Source organism: the organism of the source record quoted next, unplaced genomic scaffold (assembly GCF_019419815.1).
Source record: "Pyrus x bretschneideri cultivar Hongxiangsu unplaced genomic scaffold, Pyrus_bretschneideri_v1 Contig31, whole genome shotgun sequence".
In the NCBI taxonomy this organism is placed as follows: Eukaryota; Viridiplantae; Streptophyta; class Magnoliopsida; order Rosales; family Rosaceae; genus Pyrus; species Pyrus x bretschneideri.
Window position 1 is genome coordinate 5,203,347 of NW_025999624.1, and position 20,413 is coordinate 5,223,759.

Sequence of the window (20,413 nt, forward strand, 5' to 3'; positions counted from 1 at the left end):
CATCCAATTACTACCACCATTAGACTTCCCTTGAGCCCCTGAACAAAGCCCAAGCATTGGTTGGGACGTCGGAGCGGTTTTGGAGTCGAATCAAGAACACCCAATTTAAGGGTTTCTGGCAGGTCGAGGCCGATTTGAGCTATTTTCAGGCCGAATTGGACTTCGACCAAGGTATGAAAGTTGTTCCTCTCATTGAATTCTACAACCCTGTGAAATTTGGTAATTTTTAGAGTTCGTCGGAATTTGAGATTCCGTTCGCCAGAAACCAATACGCACGGCGGCACGTGACCAGAGGACCGATGCGGCCTTTTAAAACTAATTTCGATATTCTGAATTCATATTTGGAATGTATTTGGTGTGATTCACTTGTTTAAACCTACTTAGTGATTGTTAGTCACTTGAATGATTTTTTAAAATAAGTTAGAAATTGAATTTGTGAACTACGAATGGTGTGATTCTTTCGTAGGGAACGTAGGCAGTCTAATGGGGTTAGATGCAGCCATAATAAAATAACTAAGATTAATCTGTTCTTGGAAATTGTCAGGGAAAAGGAATTTGGTGATTATACTCTGAAATAATTTTTGGGCCTATCTTAGTATTTGCTTCCAAATATTAAATTTCAGGATGTTACATTTCTCTTATTATTACTTGTTTTAATTTCTTCTTGATAATTTTATATGAGTGTACATTTGTATGTGTGTGCATATATAAAATAAGAGTTGGTTTTCTGAGTTTTTCTCTCGTTTTTTTATTTGTTTATGGAATTTTATTCCATGCATATCGATTTCTTCTCAAATTTTAGAGACCCAAATATATTATCTTCCCCTTCTTCCATTTTCCCCGAAAAATTGTTTGTTCAAGCCAAATCCCAAAGAATTTGCATTCGATCCTGCATTTGATGGTCTTTTGCATGTAACTTTGTCTTTGTGTTTGTCTCAGCTGCTTATGTGCTGATATCATAGATATATCTCAGTTCTCCTTAGGGTTTTCATTGTTTTGTCAAGCTTTTAACACAATATTTTTTGTTGATGATTTTCACTGCTCGTGTTATTGTGTTTGTATTTGTGTGTTCGATTTTTGGAGGAAGTCAAATGTTTTTCTTCCCTGAATAAAATTAAATTTCATGTTATTTTTTTGGCATACTTTAATTTTTACATTATTTTTCTCTATGGCTATCTATTTTTATTTATTATTTTTGGCTACAGCTCTTTGCTTTTTGGTCGAATTTTTGGGTATAGCAGCTAGCTAGTTTCAGTGTAACGCTTGCGCTCAAATATTGGAATATCTGGTTCTAGGCCTGCAGTTGGCCAGTTGCTCTGTGATGGTCTGTAATTTTAAGCCATATTATATATATATATATATATATACAGACACTTTAACAAGAGGGATCTTCATTTAAAAAAAAAAAAAGAACATTCTCTTGACTGTTAGATTTGACTTTAATAAAATTATGTGGTTGAGATTAAATCACATGTCACAAAATCTTAACCACAAAATTTCATTAAAGCCAAATCTAACGGTCAAGAGGGTGTGCCCATGTTTTTTTTTTTTTTTAAATGAGGATCCCTCTTGTTAAAGGATTCCTATATATATATGTACAGGCTTATTTTTTTGTCTGATTATAATTGGTTCCTACTATTAAAAACTTCAATAGCTCTGCCTTTACTTTCATTGTTAGAAATTATAAGGGTTTCCATCACTCAAAAATCAGTATTTTTCTTTTACAATATATATATATGTTACAAATAAGTTTTCTAGTGTAGAATAGCCAAATCGAAGGGCTTTAGTTTTTTTCCTTTTCAACATTTTATGAATGCCATAAAGATGTATATGTGTGTTTACATATATATATATATATATATGTATATAATACATATTAGTGGAAATATATTCAAATCTGAAATATTTTACTAGTCATAAGGCAGCACATGAAAAACCTTGATTGAATTATTAATTAAGTGTTGATTAACGTGCTTGTTTCTTATTGGTAACATATCATTTGGTTTGCAATTTGGTTTAAAAATTGGGAATTGTTATTAGCACTCTAAAAATCTCGTTTGGCCTTCTAAACTTTCTATAATTAGAAAGAAAAATATAATTGTGAAAAGTGTAGAATGAAATTTTTGGGATGCTGTTACCAGTTCCAAAAAAATTTAGTTTCCTTAACATTATCAATTTTCTAGTGCTTAGCCATTTCATAGCTACGACACGTAGACATGCAAGCGCGTGAGTTATCAGTTTATTCGTTGTTTGGAACTTAGGTGGAGTAGCAAGCAGGCCGAAAAAGAGTGACAAGGAGGAACCCTTCCTCTTAAAAAGGCTTTGACCTCTTAGGCCTCGTTTGGCAGCTCGGACTGTACTGACTATTTCTGTCGGATAGGATAAATAACCACCGGATAGTACTGACTAAATTAGTCTGGTGTTTGGTGCAGTATCGGACTAGTGACCGTATTATTTATACTGTGTTTGATATTATACTATATAGGAGGCATCAAACTTTAAAAAAAAAAAAAATTAAAAAAAATGAAATCATATTTTTGTTCCCAGGTCTCTCCGCACCCCCCAAACACCCTCCTCTCTCTCCCTTCTTCTTCCCCGACGGTAGAAGAATCCCAAATAATTGTTTCCCAACTCTCTCCACCCCCCCCCCCCCAAACTCCCTCCCTTTCTCTCCCATATTCTTCTTCCCCGACTAAATAATCCGGATGTTTTGGTTGGTTTTATTAAGCGGGTGTATACCGTATTATCCTATCCGACCGGTTAAATTAATCCGGTGCTTATTTAGTACGAGTGAACGCCAAACACCGGGGTCCGTATAACTAATCCTATCCGATCCTTTATCCGATTTGCCAAACAGGGCCTTATCCTTTTGTCTTGACCGGAGTAACCGTTATTGTGGAAACATAACTACGAGCAGGTGAGCATTGGAATTGTTACGCGCATGTTAGGGTTTATGGTACTGCACATTGTTGTCTCGTCAATCACTATATTCAGTGCGGTTATTTAGATTAAGGAAAATTTTATTTAAATCCCTGCAACTTCTTTTTATACTCAACTTAAAATTTTGAATGTTAATTGTTTATTTTATCCTATTGCATAATTACTATTAAGTACAAAATGAAATTAATAATAAAACTCAAATTTATCAATAAACTCAAACACTATAATTAAACCTTACGATCATTTTTTGTTTATCCTATGTTCATTATAGTTAAAACCCTAATAGCTCTCATAAATAGGACTAGGTTTCACCACTACAAACATAGTTTTTCTTCTTGTAAAGACTATTGGTAAACTTTATTCTCCGTTTGAGATTAAATTTCATTCTACTTACTAGAATATGAACGCGAAATTCGTTCAATTCAATCAATTAGAAAACTATCCCAATGATCTGGTCTAATGTTCTTGCTGATGACTAACTTTTGATTGATTAACGCTTACGTGGCCTCTAATATCTACAGACACTTCCCACGAATTGTATTATCTGGACATTTGCAGGTCAAATGTAGTATTTTCAGAGGTAAAAACTCTTCAGGTACCAGTCGTGTTGAAAAAGATATTTCGTTTGCTAAAACGCGAAAGCTTTTTCATTTAGGACAGTTTGAGTTACTATCTATCTGGATTCCTAACGCCAAACAGAACGTAGTTTGTTGCTAGTTAATCATAATCAGGAAAGCAACAATTTCCTGATTACATTACAGCGTTAGGGTACGTATACAGTTTGAGATCAGATTAACAATTAAGCTCAACGGGTTCCACAAATACAACATAACAAGGGGACATTTTTTCGAAGCTTCTCACAAGATATGAGGTCTGGATATTTGCTGAGAGAAAACATTGCACCTCCAATGATGCCCTTTGAGTTCTTTAGGTTGGGATTTCGATATTGTAATTTGCAGTAGTTTCAAGGTACTGGTTGTTGCCAAAAGTAGATAAGAGCCAAAATTTCTGTTGCATCTTTCCAAGCATTCTTGAGATCATATTCTTCAAAAGGGCTAGTGCTGCTGAAACCAATCTTTGGTTATCACATATCGTGCTCCACCAGTACTCAAGAATCCATGTATTCGGATCTAGCTGCACAGCTGAGGCACCCCAACTTCTCTGCACCCAGGAAGTGTTTACCGACCTTTCCAACCGACCACTTCTCAACAACAACAATGTGGTAAGAAAATAGTATATGGTTGTACATCATGACACAAAACTCAAAACATCTCAAGGCTGACCATACAACACTAACATACATAATCTAGTAAAAACGTTTTCAGCTTTACCTCTGTGACTCTGCCGGATAAGATTGTGAAAGACCGGGAAGAAAACCCACTCGTGAGTAACCCGGCATTGTGCAAAGGCCATCCCCATATCCGCACCTCCTCAATCGCAGATTTATACAATGTGCAATGTGAGCTTAGAAGCAAACCATCCTAACATTTCATCATTAACAAGTTTGTGAATTTTGGAACAGACATTTCAAGTTTATCACCGAATAATGCTGAATTGCTATTAAACTTGTAAAGCAGAAGTTTGATTACCAAGTTCCTGACTATGTCCTATATAGAACTAGGATAGCTGCAATTCGAAACCCTCCCATGAACAAGACCCTGCATCTCTTTCTACAAGAACCTTAGCCTGCCATTCATATCATCCACAACCCAAGATTTTTCACTAACATTTCTCACCATCTCCGGCGATAGAATTGGTTTCAATGCACCCGAAACCATCTTATAAAACCCGCACATCGCCACATAAACCAAGCTTAAACCCAAAATCAATCTCCAAAACTCACACCCAAAACCCCATTTTCTCCCCATCTTCTTAGTCTTCTTCTTCGATTTCAATCTTACATCCGTTGAAAAATCAATGAGCTTATTTGGTGGTAACTATTCAGCAGTCAAGTGGCAGTTTCTGAGTTAAAAATCTAATGGGTGTAAAAATAAATCTCCATATTGGATTGGGTTTATGGGGATATATTAGGTATTAAATTTGGATATTAGTAGTCTAGTTAAAAATCAAATGGATGCAAAGAGTAAGTTGAGTGTATAAATAGGTTAGATGAGTTTAAATAAAATTTCTCTTTAGATTATCAATGATACATGGTTGATAATCGTTGATTATTGCGAATTTTATAGTAAATTTTAAATAAATTAATTATTCACTGAATTCGACATTTCTTGCAAACATAATATTGAACAAATTTTAAACAGTTAAATTAGAGCATTTTAAATGGTAGGTTTACTCAACAAAATTGAATTAGCAGAGAGAGAGTCTACGAGAGAACGACTAAGGTGCAATGAATTTAACGCTATTGTGGCATCCCAAGCTACTGCATGAACTTTTTTGGTCAGCCATGACCTTATTTAATGTCATCAGTTTATGGTAGGAATTAATGGCAAAACCTCTTTGGTTGGCCATGCATTCTTCACATCCAAAGACAATTTATGATTCAAAGCCCCATTAATATACACCCTGGTCCTGATTAATTTAACCATACACCATGTCCTCCTTATCCATTAATATACACTCTGTTTGATATTGGTTTTGAAAATAGTGAAAACACCATAAAACAAACTGATTTTCTCCACCGAAGATTATGATATATGTTTCTAAGCGGTTGGCCTTTGGAAAGTAAAAAACAAACTGAGCAATTATAAGATTTGACCAAGTAAATGGTTTCGCATTTGGTTATTTAGGATAATTACATGCGTGAGGATTATTAAATGATACATTTGATAAATTCGTCTAATTTTATGGTAGGAGGCTTTAGATTAGAACTCACTTTATGGTTTTGCATTAGAAGACAATCTGTACTTAACTTCTTAAGCAAGTCTGGAGGAAATCTGCTCTTAGTTGATGCTATGTCTCCGTCTCTTTTGCATGCTTTAATATGCTTTCTTCTGATTTCTAATTTTTAAAATTTTTTATTTTTGTTTTATTAATTTTATTCGGAAGATTTTCACAGAATGGCTTCAATTGAGTTAGGTTTTGTTCAATTTAATCTCATTAGTTTCATTCCAATTCAATGATTTTGTGTAACACTGAGTTTTCTATTGGAGAATAAATTTTCTTCATAGTTCATTCAATTTTGTTTTATTTTCTGATTTGGATTTTGAAATTGAGACTCCTAGCTTTGCGCTCATCAAGAATTTTTTTAGTAAAATGCAGGTGCAGAATGAATGACCAATCAATGTGGGAGAAGCTTTTAACTTTTTTGGGTTCAATTTTAAATGGATTGTTATCAACCATTGAATTGCTTTTGAAGTTTTCATTTGATAAGAGAGATGGAGGGGTTCTTTTGGGTGGAACTTTTGATCCGTGATATTTTTAGTTAGGTTGTGTTGTGGGTTTTCGCAAATTTCTACCGTGTTTATGCATGCATTTTTTGTTATAGATTTGGAAGAAAATAGCATTACAAGGTGTTGAGGGTTTGTTGGCGGGGGAAGGCAGCAGCGTTAAGATTTTGCCGGTGAGATATTAGGGTGAGAGAAAAAGGGGACAAAGAGCATCGAAGACACATTTGGGATTAGGGGTAGCAAAACAGGGGAAAAGAATGTGACAGAGGAATGTGGACTCTTAATTTTTTCTTAACTGGTTTGGGATTTTGCTTGCCTTTGGGGTCGTCGTTGGCGTCAAGCCATTTGTGTCAAGCGGTGTCTGTTTTTTCATAACTTTTATTACTAATTTTTATGTCATTTGCGATTTTGTGTCCTAGGATTTCTGAATTTTATCGTTCATTGTCGGTTTTTTAATTTTTTTTTTCTCTTCGTTTGTTTGTTTCATATGTTGTGTTTGTGCTGGGATGCCGTTTTGCAAGTTCTCTTTCCATTGGGACAGCTGCATTTTTAAAGTGTTGAGGGTGAGATTTAGATACTCAAAACACTCCTTTTTTTTTTTTATTTTTTTTATTTTTAAATTTTCCCTTCCAAATATTCGCATTTGGTTCTCTTCGGTTTTAAATGTTTAAAATTAAGTGGTTATTTGGATAAAATGGTTTATTAATTTATCTTATGTGTTGTGATTTGGAATTCAATTGGATCGGGTAAAATGCTTTATCAATTTACATTATAGGGAATTTTGTGTATTATGGTCGTTGAGTTTTATTGCTTATTGTTTGTTTTTTTTCCCTGTTTGCTGGTTTCTTTTGCAGGGGATCACTACAGTTTGGGCATCTTTTCGAGTTTTAAATTGCTTGAGGGTAAGATTTAGATAACAAATTTCGAAACGAGGCGTTACTATTCTTTTTGGAAACTAATTTAAAAGCTGTGCATAGATCTTAACTGTGTTGAAATGTCTTGATATAGTAGATCCACGAAATTGGAAATATCAAAGTTGTCAAAAATCAGGCTAATTCCTTTGTGATGACAAAATGTTAAAAGTGCTGGGAAAACAATGTTTGCATTAATTAAATGATAATATACCATTTTAAGAACCATGATTAATGCAACCCAATTGTAGTAATGATTCTTCCAACATAACTTATTTTGATGAAATTCTGATGCAGTCAACGAAAAGGACCATACCTGCATGTTTTGATGAGTTAAGGGATTAATGGTCATGGATTTTTAGTTAAGGTACCATTGCTCTAATTGGAATAAAATTGTGGAACCATTGCTACAATTTTCTCTGAGTTTAATATATGTCATTTGAAGGGAATAAGCTTTTGAATTTTAAATGAAAACAAATTCATTTACCGGGTTTCTTCCTAGCACGCTCTGTTCCTTGAAAAACCTTGAGTCTCTTGTCTTGCACTCGAATAATTTGACAATTGATGCTTCTACTCCACAAGCAGCAAGCACTCTTTCTTGCTTGTTTAATCTTAGAAATTTGATAAGATTACACTTGGCAGTTAATCCACTAAACACCATGATACCAGCTGCTTGCGGGAATCTCTCTACATCACTCCTATATGTTAATTTAAGAAATTCCAACATCAGGGGTAACATTCCAGTTGATACTAGCAACTTGAGCAGCTTGGTATCACTAGAGCTAGGAAACAATCAGTTGAGTGGAGCAATTCCAACTTCTATACAAAGGCTACAAAATCTCCAAGTTTTGTATTTGTACGGTAACGAACTAGAAGGACATATCCCGTATGAACTCTGTCAACTAAACAACCTAGCCGAGTTACATTTGGGTGGTAATCGGCTCTCTGGTTCTATTCCTTCCTGCTTGGGTACTTTGGCAGTAGCTCTAAGATATTTATCGTTAGGGTCCAATTTGTTAACTTCAAAAATACCATCTTCCTTGTGGGAACTCAAGTATATACTGCACCTAAACTTGTCATCCAATTCTCTAGTTGGACCACTCTCAGAAGATATCGGAAAGTTGAAAAATGTGGTGGATATGGATTTATCAAATAACCATTTCTCCGGAAACATTCCCAGTAGCATTGGGGGTCTTCAGAATATGATTAATTTCTTCTTGGAAAACAATCATTTAGAAGGCCCTATTCCCAGTTCATTTAAAACCTTGCTAAGCCTAGAATTCTTGGATTTGTCCAAAAACAATATATCTGGAGTGATCCCAAAGTCATTGGAAGCACTCTTGTATCTCAAGCATCTGAATTTGTCTTTCAACAAACTCCAAGGAGAAATTCCAACCGGCGGGCCTTTCGGAAACTTCTCTGCTGATTCATTTGTATCAAACGGTGCCCTCTGCGGTGCTTCCCGACTCATTTGTATCATTTGACACTCTAAACTTTCTATAATTAGAAAGAAAAATATAATTGTAAAAAGTGTAGAATGAAATTTTTAGAATGCTGTTAACAGTTTCAAAAAAATTTAGTTTCTTTAGCATTATTAATTTTCTAGTGCTTAGCCATTTCATAGCTACGACACGTAGACATGCAAGCGCGTGAGTTATCAGTTTATTCTTTGTTTGGAACTTAGGTGGAGTAGCAAGCAGGCCAAAAAAGAGTGACAAGGAGCAACCCTTCCTCTTAAAAAGGCTTTGACCTCTTATCCTTTTGTCTTGACCGGAGTAACCGTTATTGTGGAAACATAACTACGGGCAGGTGAGCATTGGAATTGTTACGCGCATGTTAGGGTTTATGGTACTGCACATTGTTGTCTCGTCAATCACTATATTCAGTGCGGTTATTTAGATTAAGGAAAATTTTATTTAAATCCCTGCAACTTCTTTTTATACTCAACTTAAAATTTTGAATGTTAATTGTTTATTTTATCCTATTGCATAATTATTATTAAGTACAAAATAAAATTAATAATAAAACTCAAATTTATCAATAAACTCAAACACTATAATTAAACCTTACGATCATTTTTTGTTTATCCTATGTTCATTATAGTTAAAACCATAATAGCTCTCATAAATAGGACTAGGTTTCACCACTACAAACATAGTTTTTCTTCTTGTAAAGACTATTGGTAAACTTTATTCTCCTTTTGAGATTAAATCTCATTCTACTTACTAAAATATGAACGCGAAATTCGTTCAATTCAATCAATCAGAAAACTATCCCAATGATCTGGTCTAATGTTCTTGCGGATGACTAACTTTTGATTGATTAACGCTTACGTGGCCTCTAATATTTACAGACACTTCCTACGAATTGTATTATCTGGAAATTTGCAGGTCAAATGTAGTATTTTCATAGGTAAAAACTCTTCAGGTACAAGTCGTGTTGAAAAAGATATTTCGTTTGCTAAAACGCGAAAGCTTTTTCATTGAGGACAGTTTGAGTTACCATCTATCTGGATTCCTAACGCCAAACAGAACGTAGTTTGTTGCTAGTTAATCATAATCTGGAAAGCAACAATTTCCTGATTACATTACACCGTTAGGGAACGTATGCAGTTTGAGATCAGATTAACAATTAAGCTCAACGGGTTCCACAAATACAACATAACAAGGGGACATTTTTTCGAAGCTTCTCACAATATATGAGGTCCGGATATTTGCTGAGAGAAAACATTGCACCTCCAATGATGTCCTTTGAGTTCTTTAGGTTGGGATTTCGATATTGTAATTTGCAGTAGTTTCAAGGTACTGGTTGTTGCCAAAAGTAGATAAGAGCCAAGATTTCTGTTGCATCTTTCCAAGCATTCTTGAGATCATATTCTTCAAAATGGCTAGTGCTGCTGTAACCAATCTTTGGTTATCACATATCGTGCTCCACCAGTACTCAAGAAGCCATGTATTCGGATCTTGCTGCACAGCTGAGGCACCCCAACTTCTCTGCACCCAGGAAGTGTTTGGCTTCCGAATCACATACCTACCGACCTTTCCATCCGACCACTTCTCAACAACAACAATGTGGTAAGAAAATAGTATATGTTTGTACATCATGACACAAAACTCAAAACATCTCAAGGCTGACCATACAACACTAGCATAAATGATCTAGTAAAAACGTTTTCAGCTTTACCTCTGTGACTCTGCCGGATAAGATTGTGAAAGACCGGGAAGAAAACCCACTCATGAGTAACCCGGCGGTGTGCAAAGGCCATCCCCATATCCGCACCTCCTCAATTGCAGATTCATACAATGTGCAATGTGAGCTTAGAAGCAAAGCATCCTAACATTTCATCGTTAACAAGTTTGTGAATTTTGGAACAGAGATTTCAAGTTTATCACCGAATAATGCTGAATTGCTATTAAACTTGTAAAGCAGAAGTTTGATTACCAAGTACCTGACTATGTCCTATATAGAACTAGGATAGCTGCAATTCGAAGCCCTCCCAGGAACAAGACCCTGCATCTCTTTCTACAAGAACCTTAGCCTGCCATTCATATCATCCACAACCCAAGATTTTTCACTAACATTTCTCACCATCTCCGGCGATAGAATTGGTTTCAATGCACCCGAAACCATCTTATAAAACCCGCACATCGCCCCATAAACCAAGCTTAAACCCAAAATCAATCTCCAAAACTCACACCCAAAACCCCATTTTCTCTCCATCTTCTTAGTCTTCTTCTTCGATTTCAATCTTACATCCGTTGAAAAATCAATGAGCTTATTTGGTGGTAACTATTCAGCAGTCAAGTGGCACAGGCTGCTGCGGCAGTTTCTGAGTTAAAAATCTAATGGGTGTAAAAATAAATCTACATATTGAATTGGGTTTATGGGATATATTAGGTATTAAATTTGGGTTTAAAGAGATATTAGTAGTTTAGTTAAAAATCAAATGGGTGCAAAGAGTAAGTTGGGTGTATAAATAGGTTAGATGAGTTTAAATAAAATTTCCCTTTAAATTATCAATGCTATATGGTTGATAATCGTTGATTATTGCGAATTTTATAGTAAATTTTAAATAAATTAATTATTCACTGAATTAGACATTTCTCGCAAACATAATATTGAACAAATTTTAAATAGTTAAATTAGAGCATTTTAAATGATAGGTTTACTCAACAAAATTGAATTAGGAGAGAGAGTTTACAAGAGAACGACTAAAGTGGAATGAATTTAACGCTATTATGGCATCCCAAGCTACTACATGAACTTTTTTGGTCAGCCATGACCTTATTTAATGTCATCAGTTTATGGTAGGAAATAGTGGCAAAACCTCTTTGGTTGGCCATGCATTCTTCATATCCACAGACAATTTATGATTCAAACCCCATTAATATACACCCTGGCCCTGATTAATTTAACCATACACCATGTCCTCCTTACCCATTTTTTTACCTCCTCCGTACCCATTAATTAACTGACCACAAAATGTTACTTTCAAAGGAGAAGGTACCGGTACACAAGATTGCTGGTGTCCCTCACGAATGGCACATGACACCTGAGTTTCTTCTTTTTATACGCGCGGTGGTTGGGTGAGTTCTTGAAGGCGGAGGATGCGTTGTGCTGTGAAGGTAGCTGAGGGTGATTGTTTTCAATTTTTGTTTCATTAAGGGTAAATTAGGAATTCTGATTGACAAAAAAGTATACTGGTTGACATTTTTTTAATTTAAAAACTAGGTAATTAGGTGTCTGGTTTTTATTGGTTAGGAACACCAGCTGGTGTACCCAGTACCCAGTAAAATTTCTCCTCTCTCAGAAACCTTATTTTCTCACAAACCTCTCTTTGCCTTCTCTCCTATCTCCGCTTCCCTCTGTGCCTTCCTTTCTTCCAGAAAACGCTCGAGTTAGTTAAATTGTAGTTAATTGATTTAGATCTTTTCATCGGGGGTTACAATCGGCAACGCTCTCTTGCTGAAAATAGCGAATTTGGTCTCGATTTGAAGAAAATTTGAAGCCCATAAAAGATTGCATCTCCTACTGCCGATTTGATTTGGGTAATTGTTTACCTTGAATGTTATGTGCTTGCGAGTGTAAATTTGGATTTTACATGGGTTTTTTGTTCAAATTTTTTGGTTCTAATTTTGGGAGTTTTGATTGTAGCTTCGGCTTCTGGGTGATAATGGTTAATTTGGTTTTGTTTTCGATTTCAGGAGCTGGGGTTTTTCGAATTTGTGACTTTTCGTTGAAGTCTGCAAAGACCTCTGTGTTTAATGTGAGTGGTTTTGAAATTCCATAGTTTTGGTTCTACTTGCAGCCTGAGGCGTGATTTTAGATATGAAATTTCCAAGCTTTTTGATTAATCTTAACCCAGATTAGTTAACTATAATTAAATTAATTTTTTTCCGGTTATGTAGCTGAAGTAGCTAAAGTTAAGAAAGAACAATTGTGGCTTAAAGTCTTGATAAGTTGAATCTCAGTTCGATTCTACCAACAGCCGCAACCGTTCAGACTTTGATATTGGTTTTGAAAATAGTGAAAACACCATAAAACAAACTGATTTTCTCAACCGAAGATTATGATATATGTTTCTAAGCGGTTGGCCTGTGGAAAGTAAAAAACAAACTGAGCAATTATAAGATTTGACCAAGTAAATGGTTTCGCATTTGGTTATTTAGGATAATTACATGCGTGAGGATTATTAAATGATATATTTGATAAATTCGTCTAATTTTATGGTAGGAGGCTTTAGATTAGAACTCACTTTATGGTTTTGCATTAGAAGACAATCTGTACTTAACTTATTAAGCAAGTCTGGAGGAAATCTGCTCTTAGTTGATGCTCTGTCTCCGTCTTTTTTGCCTGCTTTAATATGCTTTCTTCTGATTTCTAATTTTTAAAATTTTTTATTTTTGTTTTATTAATTTTATTCGGAAGATTTTCACAGAATGGCTTCAATTGAGTTAGGTTTTGTTCAATTTAATCTCATTAGTTTCATTCCAATTCAATGATTTTGTGTAACACTGAGTTTTCTATTGGAGAATAAATTTTCTTCGTAGTTCATTCTATTTTGTTTTATTTTCTGATTTGGATTTTGAAATCGAGACTCCTAGCTTTGCCCTCATCAAGAATTTTTTTAGTAAAATGCAGGTGCAGAATGAATGACCAATCAATGTGGGAGAAGCTTTTAATTTTTTTGGGTTCAATTTTAAATGGGTTGTTATCAACCATTGAATTGCTTTTGGAGTTTTCATTTGATAAGAGAGATGGGGGGGTTCTTTTGGGTGAAACTTTTGATCCGTGAGATTTTTAGTTAGGTTGTGTTGTGGGTTTTCGCAAATTTCTACCGTGTTTATGCATGCATTTTTTGTTATAGATTTGGAAGAAAATAGTATTACAAGGTGTTGAGGGTTTGTTGGCGGGGGAAGGCAGCAGCGTTAAGATTTTGCCGGTGAGATATTAGGGTGAGAGAAAAAGGGGACAAAGAGCATCGAAGACACATTTGGGATTAGGGGTAGCAAAACAGGGGAAAAGAATATGACAGAGGAATGGACTCTTAATTTTTTCTTAACTGGTTTGGGATTTTGCTTGCTTTTGGGGTCGTCGTTGGCGTCAAGCCATTTGGTGTCAAGCGGTGTCTGTTTTTCATAACTTTTATTACTAATTTTTATGTCATTTGCGATTTTGTATCCTAGGATTTCTGAATTTTATCGTTCATTGTCGGTTTTTAATTTTTTTTTTCTCTTCGTTTGTTTGTTTAATATGTTGTGCTTGTGCTGGGACGCCGTTTTGCAAGTTCTCTTTCCATTGGGACAGCTGCATTTTTAAAGTGTTGAGGGTGAGATTTAGATACTCAAAACACTCTTTTTTTTTTTTTTTTTTAATTTTCCCTTCCAAATATGCGCATTTGGTTCTCTTCAGTTTTAAATGTTTAAAATTAAGTGGTTATTTGGATAAAATGGTTTATTTGTTTATCTTATGTGTTGTGATTTGGAATTCAATTGGATCGGGTAAAATGCTTTATCAATTTACGTTATAGGGAATTTTGTGTATTATGGTCTTTGAGTTTTATTGCTTATTGTTTGTTTTTTTTCCCTGTTTGCCTGTTTCTTTTGACGGGGATCACTACAGTTTGGGCATCTTTTCGAGTTTTAAATTGCTTGAGGGTAAGATTTAGATAACAAATTTCGAAACGAGGCGTTACTTTTCTTTTTGGAAACTAATTTAAAAGCTGTGCATAGATCTTAACTGTGTTGAAATGTCTTGATAAAGTAGATCCACGAAATTGGAAATATCAAAGTTGTCAAAAATCAGGCTAATTCCTTTGTGATGACAAAATGTTAAAAGTGCTGGGAAAACAATGTTTGCATTAATTAAATGATAATATACCATTTTAAGAACCATGATTAATGCAACCCAATTGTAGTAATGATTCTTCCAACATAACTCATTTTGATGAAATTCTGGCGGAGTCAACAAAAAGGACCATACCTGCACATTTTGATGAGTTAAGGGATTAATGGTCATGGATTTTTAGTTAAGGTACTATTGCTCTAATTGGAATAAAATTGTGGAACCATTGCTACAATTTTCTCTGAATTTAATATACTTCATTTGAAGGGAATAAGCAAGGGACCAGTTTGTACATTACTCCTTTAAATAAAAATCACGTTGAATTTTTTACCGATGTCATTCTAAACATATGTGCAAGGACCAGTTTGTATTTAAAACTCGCTAATGGCTCTGCTGGAGGCTAAGAAGATTGCATCCTCGTATCAAAAGGAAGCAGACAAGTGCAGTTCAGGGATGGAAACATGTGAAGAAGCAAGGGAGAAAGCTGATGCAACATTAGAGGCACAGCAGAAACAGACTGCATGTACTGCCTCTTCCGTTCTGATTTGAAGAAGATTTCTCAAGCGGCTATAATTTCATGGCAGGTTGGATTAAAGCAGTTCCAAAATTTGGGATCGTTTGGGATATTTTTAGGTTTTTCTTATTCTTGAAAAGACCATGGTTAAGAGCAAATTCATCATATTTTAATTTTTATTGAATTCAGGTAACCATCTTCAGTTTTTTCGGTTTGATTTAAAGGAATTTTTTAGGCAGAGAAGCTAGGGCTTTCCGGTGAGTTCTTCGGGTTGTACATCCGGTTGGCTTTAATTTGTTTAAATTTGGGGCTTTTGTGATTTGGGACTTCTAAATGGTTTGAAATTTATGTTTTTCTAATTTCAGTTCCCACTCTGAAGTTTGTTCTACCTCATCATTAGAACTGTTTCCTTCTGCTCTTCTTCTTGAAACAAGGTCACAGATCCACAGGCCATCAAGGTATGTCATTTAATTATATATTGTATATGTATGTATTGTATTATGCATGTGTGTGAATGCGTTTTTCTCTGTTAATCTGTATTGGTTTTCTTCTGATTTAGTTAATGGAGTTTGTTTTTATTTCAGATAATTTGATTCATGCTAAAGTTATTGAACGTACGATGGAAACCTTTCAAAAAGGTTGGTTCTTCTATATTTTTATCCTTTTGGTCGTTTTGAATGGACGTCCTGTATGCTAAATGAAGCTAAATTGAATAGCTGTTTTTGTATACCGTATTTGCTTTGTTAAATTAGTTCTTTTTTGTTGAAAAATGTTATTTGGTTTTGCAGATCAAAGTTTTTCAGCAAGAAAATTGTCTGTCAAAATTAAATTTAGATGTGAATACTTATATTTATTTAGCATTTTCAATGCGTTTTTAGTTTTTGTGCATTGTGGGTTGTAAATGTCATTTAGTGCATTGTGGTCTTAATTTAATTGCGTGGTTGGTTTCAGGATTTCTTGAGTCTAATAACAACCTGGGTGATCAAAAGGAAAAAAACCATTTAGTCTCTGCTTGCAAGATGACTTCTTTTCATGCCTGTCCTCCCTCTACTTGAAATGTTTGTTTTAAATAGGGTTTGGTTTCAGGAGACGGTGGTTTTTCGGATTCTGAGGCTTTTATTTCCAGGCTGCGAAGCCCTGTGTACTCAAGGTGAGCAATTTCAATTTCTAGGGTTATTGAATTGAGAGTTTTCTTTAGTTTTTCATTATTTTGGAGTTGAGTTTGGTATTTTGTTTTGGTTTTATTATATTAATTATCATAAGCTTCTTTGAGATTACAAGATGTTATTGGACACATTACTGCAATAGAACAAAAAGTGGCTGATTAGCAGGCTTGAAAACGAGTGTGAAATTACATTCCGAATATTAGGTAAAAAACATTTTAACAAATCATCTTCAAAAGCTGTAAATACAATATAATTACGATTGAAGTTTTGTTTTTGGTACTTCCCTAATCCTGTGATTGAGTGCAGGGTAGAGCTGAAACTGGAAAAGCTTATGTACATGACTTTCTTTATGTTAATGGCAGACCAGTTCTCATAGTGGATGCTTCTGAGCACATCTTTCTGCTGTAAGTTTTATATTTTTCGCCATGTCCAACTCCATACCATAAAATCTTAATATTCTTGAGGTGTTGCATACAAATTTATATCAACAAAATAGTGTTAGTTTTTATGTCGTTTTGAAAATTATGATCAATTTTTTGCTACGCTTGCCTTAGATCAAGTTTTGTATGGTACTGTGGTCACTGAACAAAAAGTGCCATAGGTGCATGATCCTGCCCGTCCAGAAGGGAGCAGAGAAATACTAGGAATCTTCAATCTACGTTGGGTCCAGCAAAGGTAATAGGCATACAAAAGAATTTTTTTTACTATGAAAATTATTTTATAAGTAATGGATATGGACATTCTTTTAGACATTCAAGCCCCGGGCTTTCAAACTCTACAAAACATGTTTGATTTTACTCGAATGAGAGTCTCCAAGGAGGAGAAAGAGAAGGATCCGAATGGAAAGCAAGGCACAACATCGAACAAGCAATCTACCTTTTTGACGTTTATTTTCATTTACTTAAACTTAACACCACTTCAATAGAAAACTAAACTTTAATTAGAGAAAGAGGAAGAGGAAACATAGGAGTTTATCACTACAATGATTTATCGGTAAAATCCTCAAACCCAATTCTCAATTTTCAGTTTTTTTTATTTTTTATTCTTAATTTTTTTTCTTCACATCAATTAATTCCAGTAATGTTAGGGGCTGAATTTTTTAGGTTAGTGATTTTTTCGCACATAAATTTTCTTTCTAATCATTTTGGGTGAAATAAATAGATATGGGTCTTCTATTATTATAGTATTATAGTTTTATTTCACAATTAAATGACATCTTGCTGTTTTTTGGTAGGTTTTTCTGTGAGCTTATTCGCATTGCATATTTTGTTTACAAATGTTCGGTTTAATGTGGTGGTAATATGTGCTATGATTACCACCATAGTCCAACTGATGGCTTATTAATTTGGTAAATTATTTCAGATTTAGTGTCTGCAAACCTCAGGAAGTCTAATATTAAATTGTGAAAGTTGGACTGTGGCTTGGTTCTACTTCTGCATTTCCTCTTCATTAAAATGTTTACTTACCTGCTTTTAAGCGTCTTTATTTATGTATCTATTTTTTAAAATGAATTTGAAAGATGTTATGGAAATGGGAAAGAGCAGCAGTTTGAGAACATAGTATGGGAACTTTGGGAAGGAATACTCGAAAGGAAGACCGACAATGGGTTAGCGGTAACACCCTTTTTAAATCATATTCTATTTCGTAATATTACACTATTGCGTCAGGAATAGCAACATTTATTTGGTGTCACGTAGAAAGTTCGTTGTTGTATCATGTCATGTTTTTTTAAGTTGGAGATTTTGTAGGTAGCCAGTTCGAGGAAATGGCCCTCAGTTTCTAATTACCGAGCTAAAGTTCATGCTCAATCACCAAAGTAGAAATGATTGCTTCTTTGTTCAACTCTGTTGAATCAAAATGAATAGGGTTATAATTAGGATAGCTTCTCTCACCACTTACATTTACTTTGCTACATTGATATTTTTGTATTCTATTATCTAATTATAAAAAATTTACTTCTGTTGTATTTGTTTTATGGAGAGAATAAAGTTGGATAATTTTTCATACAGTTTTCCGTCCCGTAGCAACGCGCGGGTACAATTTCTAGTAAAAGCTGAACACGTATTAACCACTAATCAGCATTTGACGTGTGGCAAAAAACAACTCCCTTGGGTTAGCATTCTGGTTTTTGGAAAATATAATCGGTGCATTTGTTATTGAACTACCTTTATTATCCCTAATATTCATTGTTTCATTTCTCAAAAAAGAATTAGATTAAAGAAAAACAAAAACATAAAAAAATCCCAAATTTCTCTTCACACTCTACCACTTCCGCCGCCGCACCCTTTGCCCCAACCCGTGCATCCCTTCCTTCTTCCTCACCTCTCTCTCTCTGACCTTCTCTCTCTCTTCCACTTTTTCTTTCTCCTCCTCTCGTAAGCTGGGGAAGGACAAAAGGAACGCTGGTGAGTCAATGAGCTCATTAGCTCTTGAGTTGCCACGAACCATTTCTCGGGTTGATGTCGAAGTAAGAGTGGGATAAATGGAGGGAAGAGGAGAAAGAATAGTAAGATAGAGTATCCAGTGAACTCATTGACGGGCGATGGTTGCTTTGTGATGGGAGCTTGGTGTCAATGGCGTGGTGGGGGTTGGTGGTGGATTTTCTATATTTTCTTTCACAGTAGGTTGGGTAAATTAGGAAGAGTAAAAAAAAAAAAATCTAGTTGGCAATTTTTTACCTAAATAAAATAAAATAACACATGTCAAGCCTTCATTTGTTAGGAACACCAACTCAGCTAGTGTTCCCAGAACTCAGAAAAATTTCTCCATATGTTGCATGTGTATGTGTGTGTATATATGTCGAACTTTGCATTCTGCAAAGAAAACTCTGAAATACAAATTCCCTACCTGCAAATTACAATTCTAAGTTGCACCTTAGAGGGAGTGACCGAATGGCCCAACGTTTATTACCTGTTATCTTAGATTGACTAGAATCAAAATGAAAGCCAGTGCAGACGCCCTCGATAGGAGTCGAACGGTATCTAGATAAATTAATCTCTTTACGAGTTGAGTAAACAAAGAAGCAATCTCTGATTATAACAGTCTAATGAGGAAGAATTTGTTCACGTCAGGTCTTGTACTGTTTAATCAATATTTTATTGGTGTTCAGCTTCGTGGGTGCACGAAAAAATGAATTAGGTAAACAATCCCAACCTTTCCCTACTACGGTACATATCCAACTATCTGGCGACATGCTTGGATAAGTAACATGATGAACCGTGCATGTATCTCTACGTGCTATGATATCTTATTATGTGGATCATGTCTTGCTTGAGGGTTCCAAACCCCGCCCTTCTCTCATATAAGAAAGTTCAAAAAAGATACGGTAGTCAAAACTGCTTCTGTCCCTAGTTTTTTTCTTGGGCTGAGAGCAAGAGAGAGTAAGTTGTCTCCAATAAATGTATATGGCGATGTTTTCACTAGGCAACTTCATTCTGTTGAGGAGTGCGGGGCTAGGATCGTTGGGGAAGCGCTTTGTAAGTGAATTGAGTTGAAGCATGTTGATTCCGCTCAATACTTGGCCCAGTCAGAGCACCAATTGACCTAATCCTAGCCCACATCCCTGTTGTTTCGAGGAGGTGTTCCTGTTTATGTTACGAGAAATGGCTATGTTTTGATAGAGTGTATTGCCTGTTGTTCTTAGCAACCCTCACTCACGAAAGATGTGCAATAGTATTTTTTTTTGTCTTTTTAAGGAAGGGTATACCCCTTGTATTTCCCTAAACACCATTCACTAACCAGTATGTTGTGCAAAGGCAAAGAGATATTATATATATTATCTAGTGGAGAGGATCATACTCAGGTCAAATGAAACTCCATAGGCTTCCATGCATAGCTTAGTGCCTAAGAAGCCCTTCAGCTGTCCAGCTTTCTATTCTCGATGCCACCAGCTGTTCCTCAACCACATTCGAGCTCCCAGCAGATACCCATGCAGCTTGACCCAACAAACCTTGACAACCTTCTTTTGTGGTTTTTTTTATTCGGATATTATAATTTTTTTGGGCTTGTACGGAAATTTTCATATATATTATAAATAAATAATTTTTTTGTTTATTAATTATTGTTTATAATTTAATTAAAATAATTACAAAAAAAATAATTAAAATATGTAATTTAAAATAAATAAATAAAGAGAGAAAGAAATTAAAAATACCTTTTCCTGACAAAAGATCTTCGACACATAAGATTAAA

At 35.0% G+C, this 20,413-nt stretch overlaps 1 protein-coding gene and 2 long non-coding RNA genes across 13 annotated transcripts; 2 read left to right on the forward strand and 1 right to left on the reverse strand.

Annotated features, from left to right (window-relative positions):
• Nucleotides 1-3,581: 3,581 nt before the first annotated feature.
• Nucleotides 3,582-10,539, reverse strand: LOC103965420. The gene is made up of 3 exons (XM_048590240.1): nt 10,382-10,539; nt 10,198-10,251; nt 3,582-4,107 (listed from the first exon to the last, which is right to left on the reverse strand). The coding sequence occupies exons 1-3, from the start codon at nt 10,433-10,435 to the stop codon at nt 3,868-3,870; spliced, it is 348 nt and encodes a 115-aa protein (XP_048446197.1). The 5' UTR covers nt 10,436-10,539; the 3' UTR covers nt 3,582-3,867.
• A 1,307-nt stretch (nt 10,540-11,846) lies between these two features.
• Nucleotides 11,847-14,025, forward strand: LOC125480028. Its single transcript, XR_007260452.1, has 3 exons — nt 11,847-12,246; nt 12,403-12,464; nt 12,607-14,025. It is a non-coding gene; the product is annotated as an uncharacterized LOC125480028 (long non-coding RNA).
• A 1,214-nt stretch (nt 14,026-15,239) lies between these two features.
• LOC103965454 lies at nt 15,240-18,188 on the forward strand. Of its 11 annotated transcripts, none has more exons than XR_007260448.1 (7): nt 15,240-15,313; nt 15,422-15,514; nt 15,641-15,694; nt 16,143-16,206; nt 16,529-16,626; nt 16,824-17,835; nt 17,971-18,188. It is a non-coding gene; the product is annotated as an uncharacterized LOC103965454 (long non-coding RNA). The 11 variants fall into 11 exon arrangements; XR_007260446.1 differs by having other exon boundaries at nt 16,824-16,897; nt 17,742-18,188; XR_007260451.1 differs by having other exon boundaries at nt 16,008-16,206; nt 16,338-16,626; nt 16,824-18,188.
• The last annotated feature ends 2,225 nt before the right edge of the window (nt 18,189-20,413 follow it).

Excerpts from the sequence above, each read along its gene's own strand:
- LOC103965420 (XM_048590240.1), bottom strand. The coding sequence starts at position 10,435 with ATGAGTGGGTTTTCTTCCCGGTCTTTCACAATCTTATCCGGCAGAGTC. Across the intron at positions 10,252-10,381 it reads TATCCGGCAGAGTCACAGAG|TGGTCGGATGGAAAGGTCGG; the intron begins GTAAAGCTGAAA and ends GTTGTTGAGAAG. Across the intron at positions 4,108-10,197 it reads GGAAGCCAAACACTTCCTGG|GTGCAGAGAAGTTGGGGTGC; the intron begins GTGCAGAGAAGT and ends AACACTTCCTGG.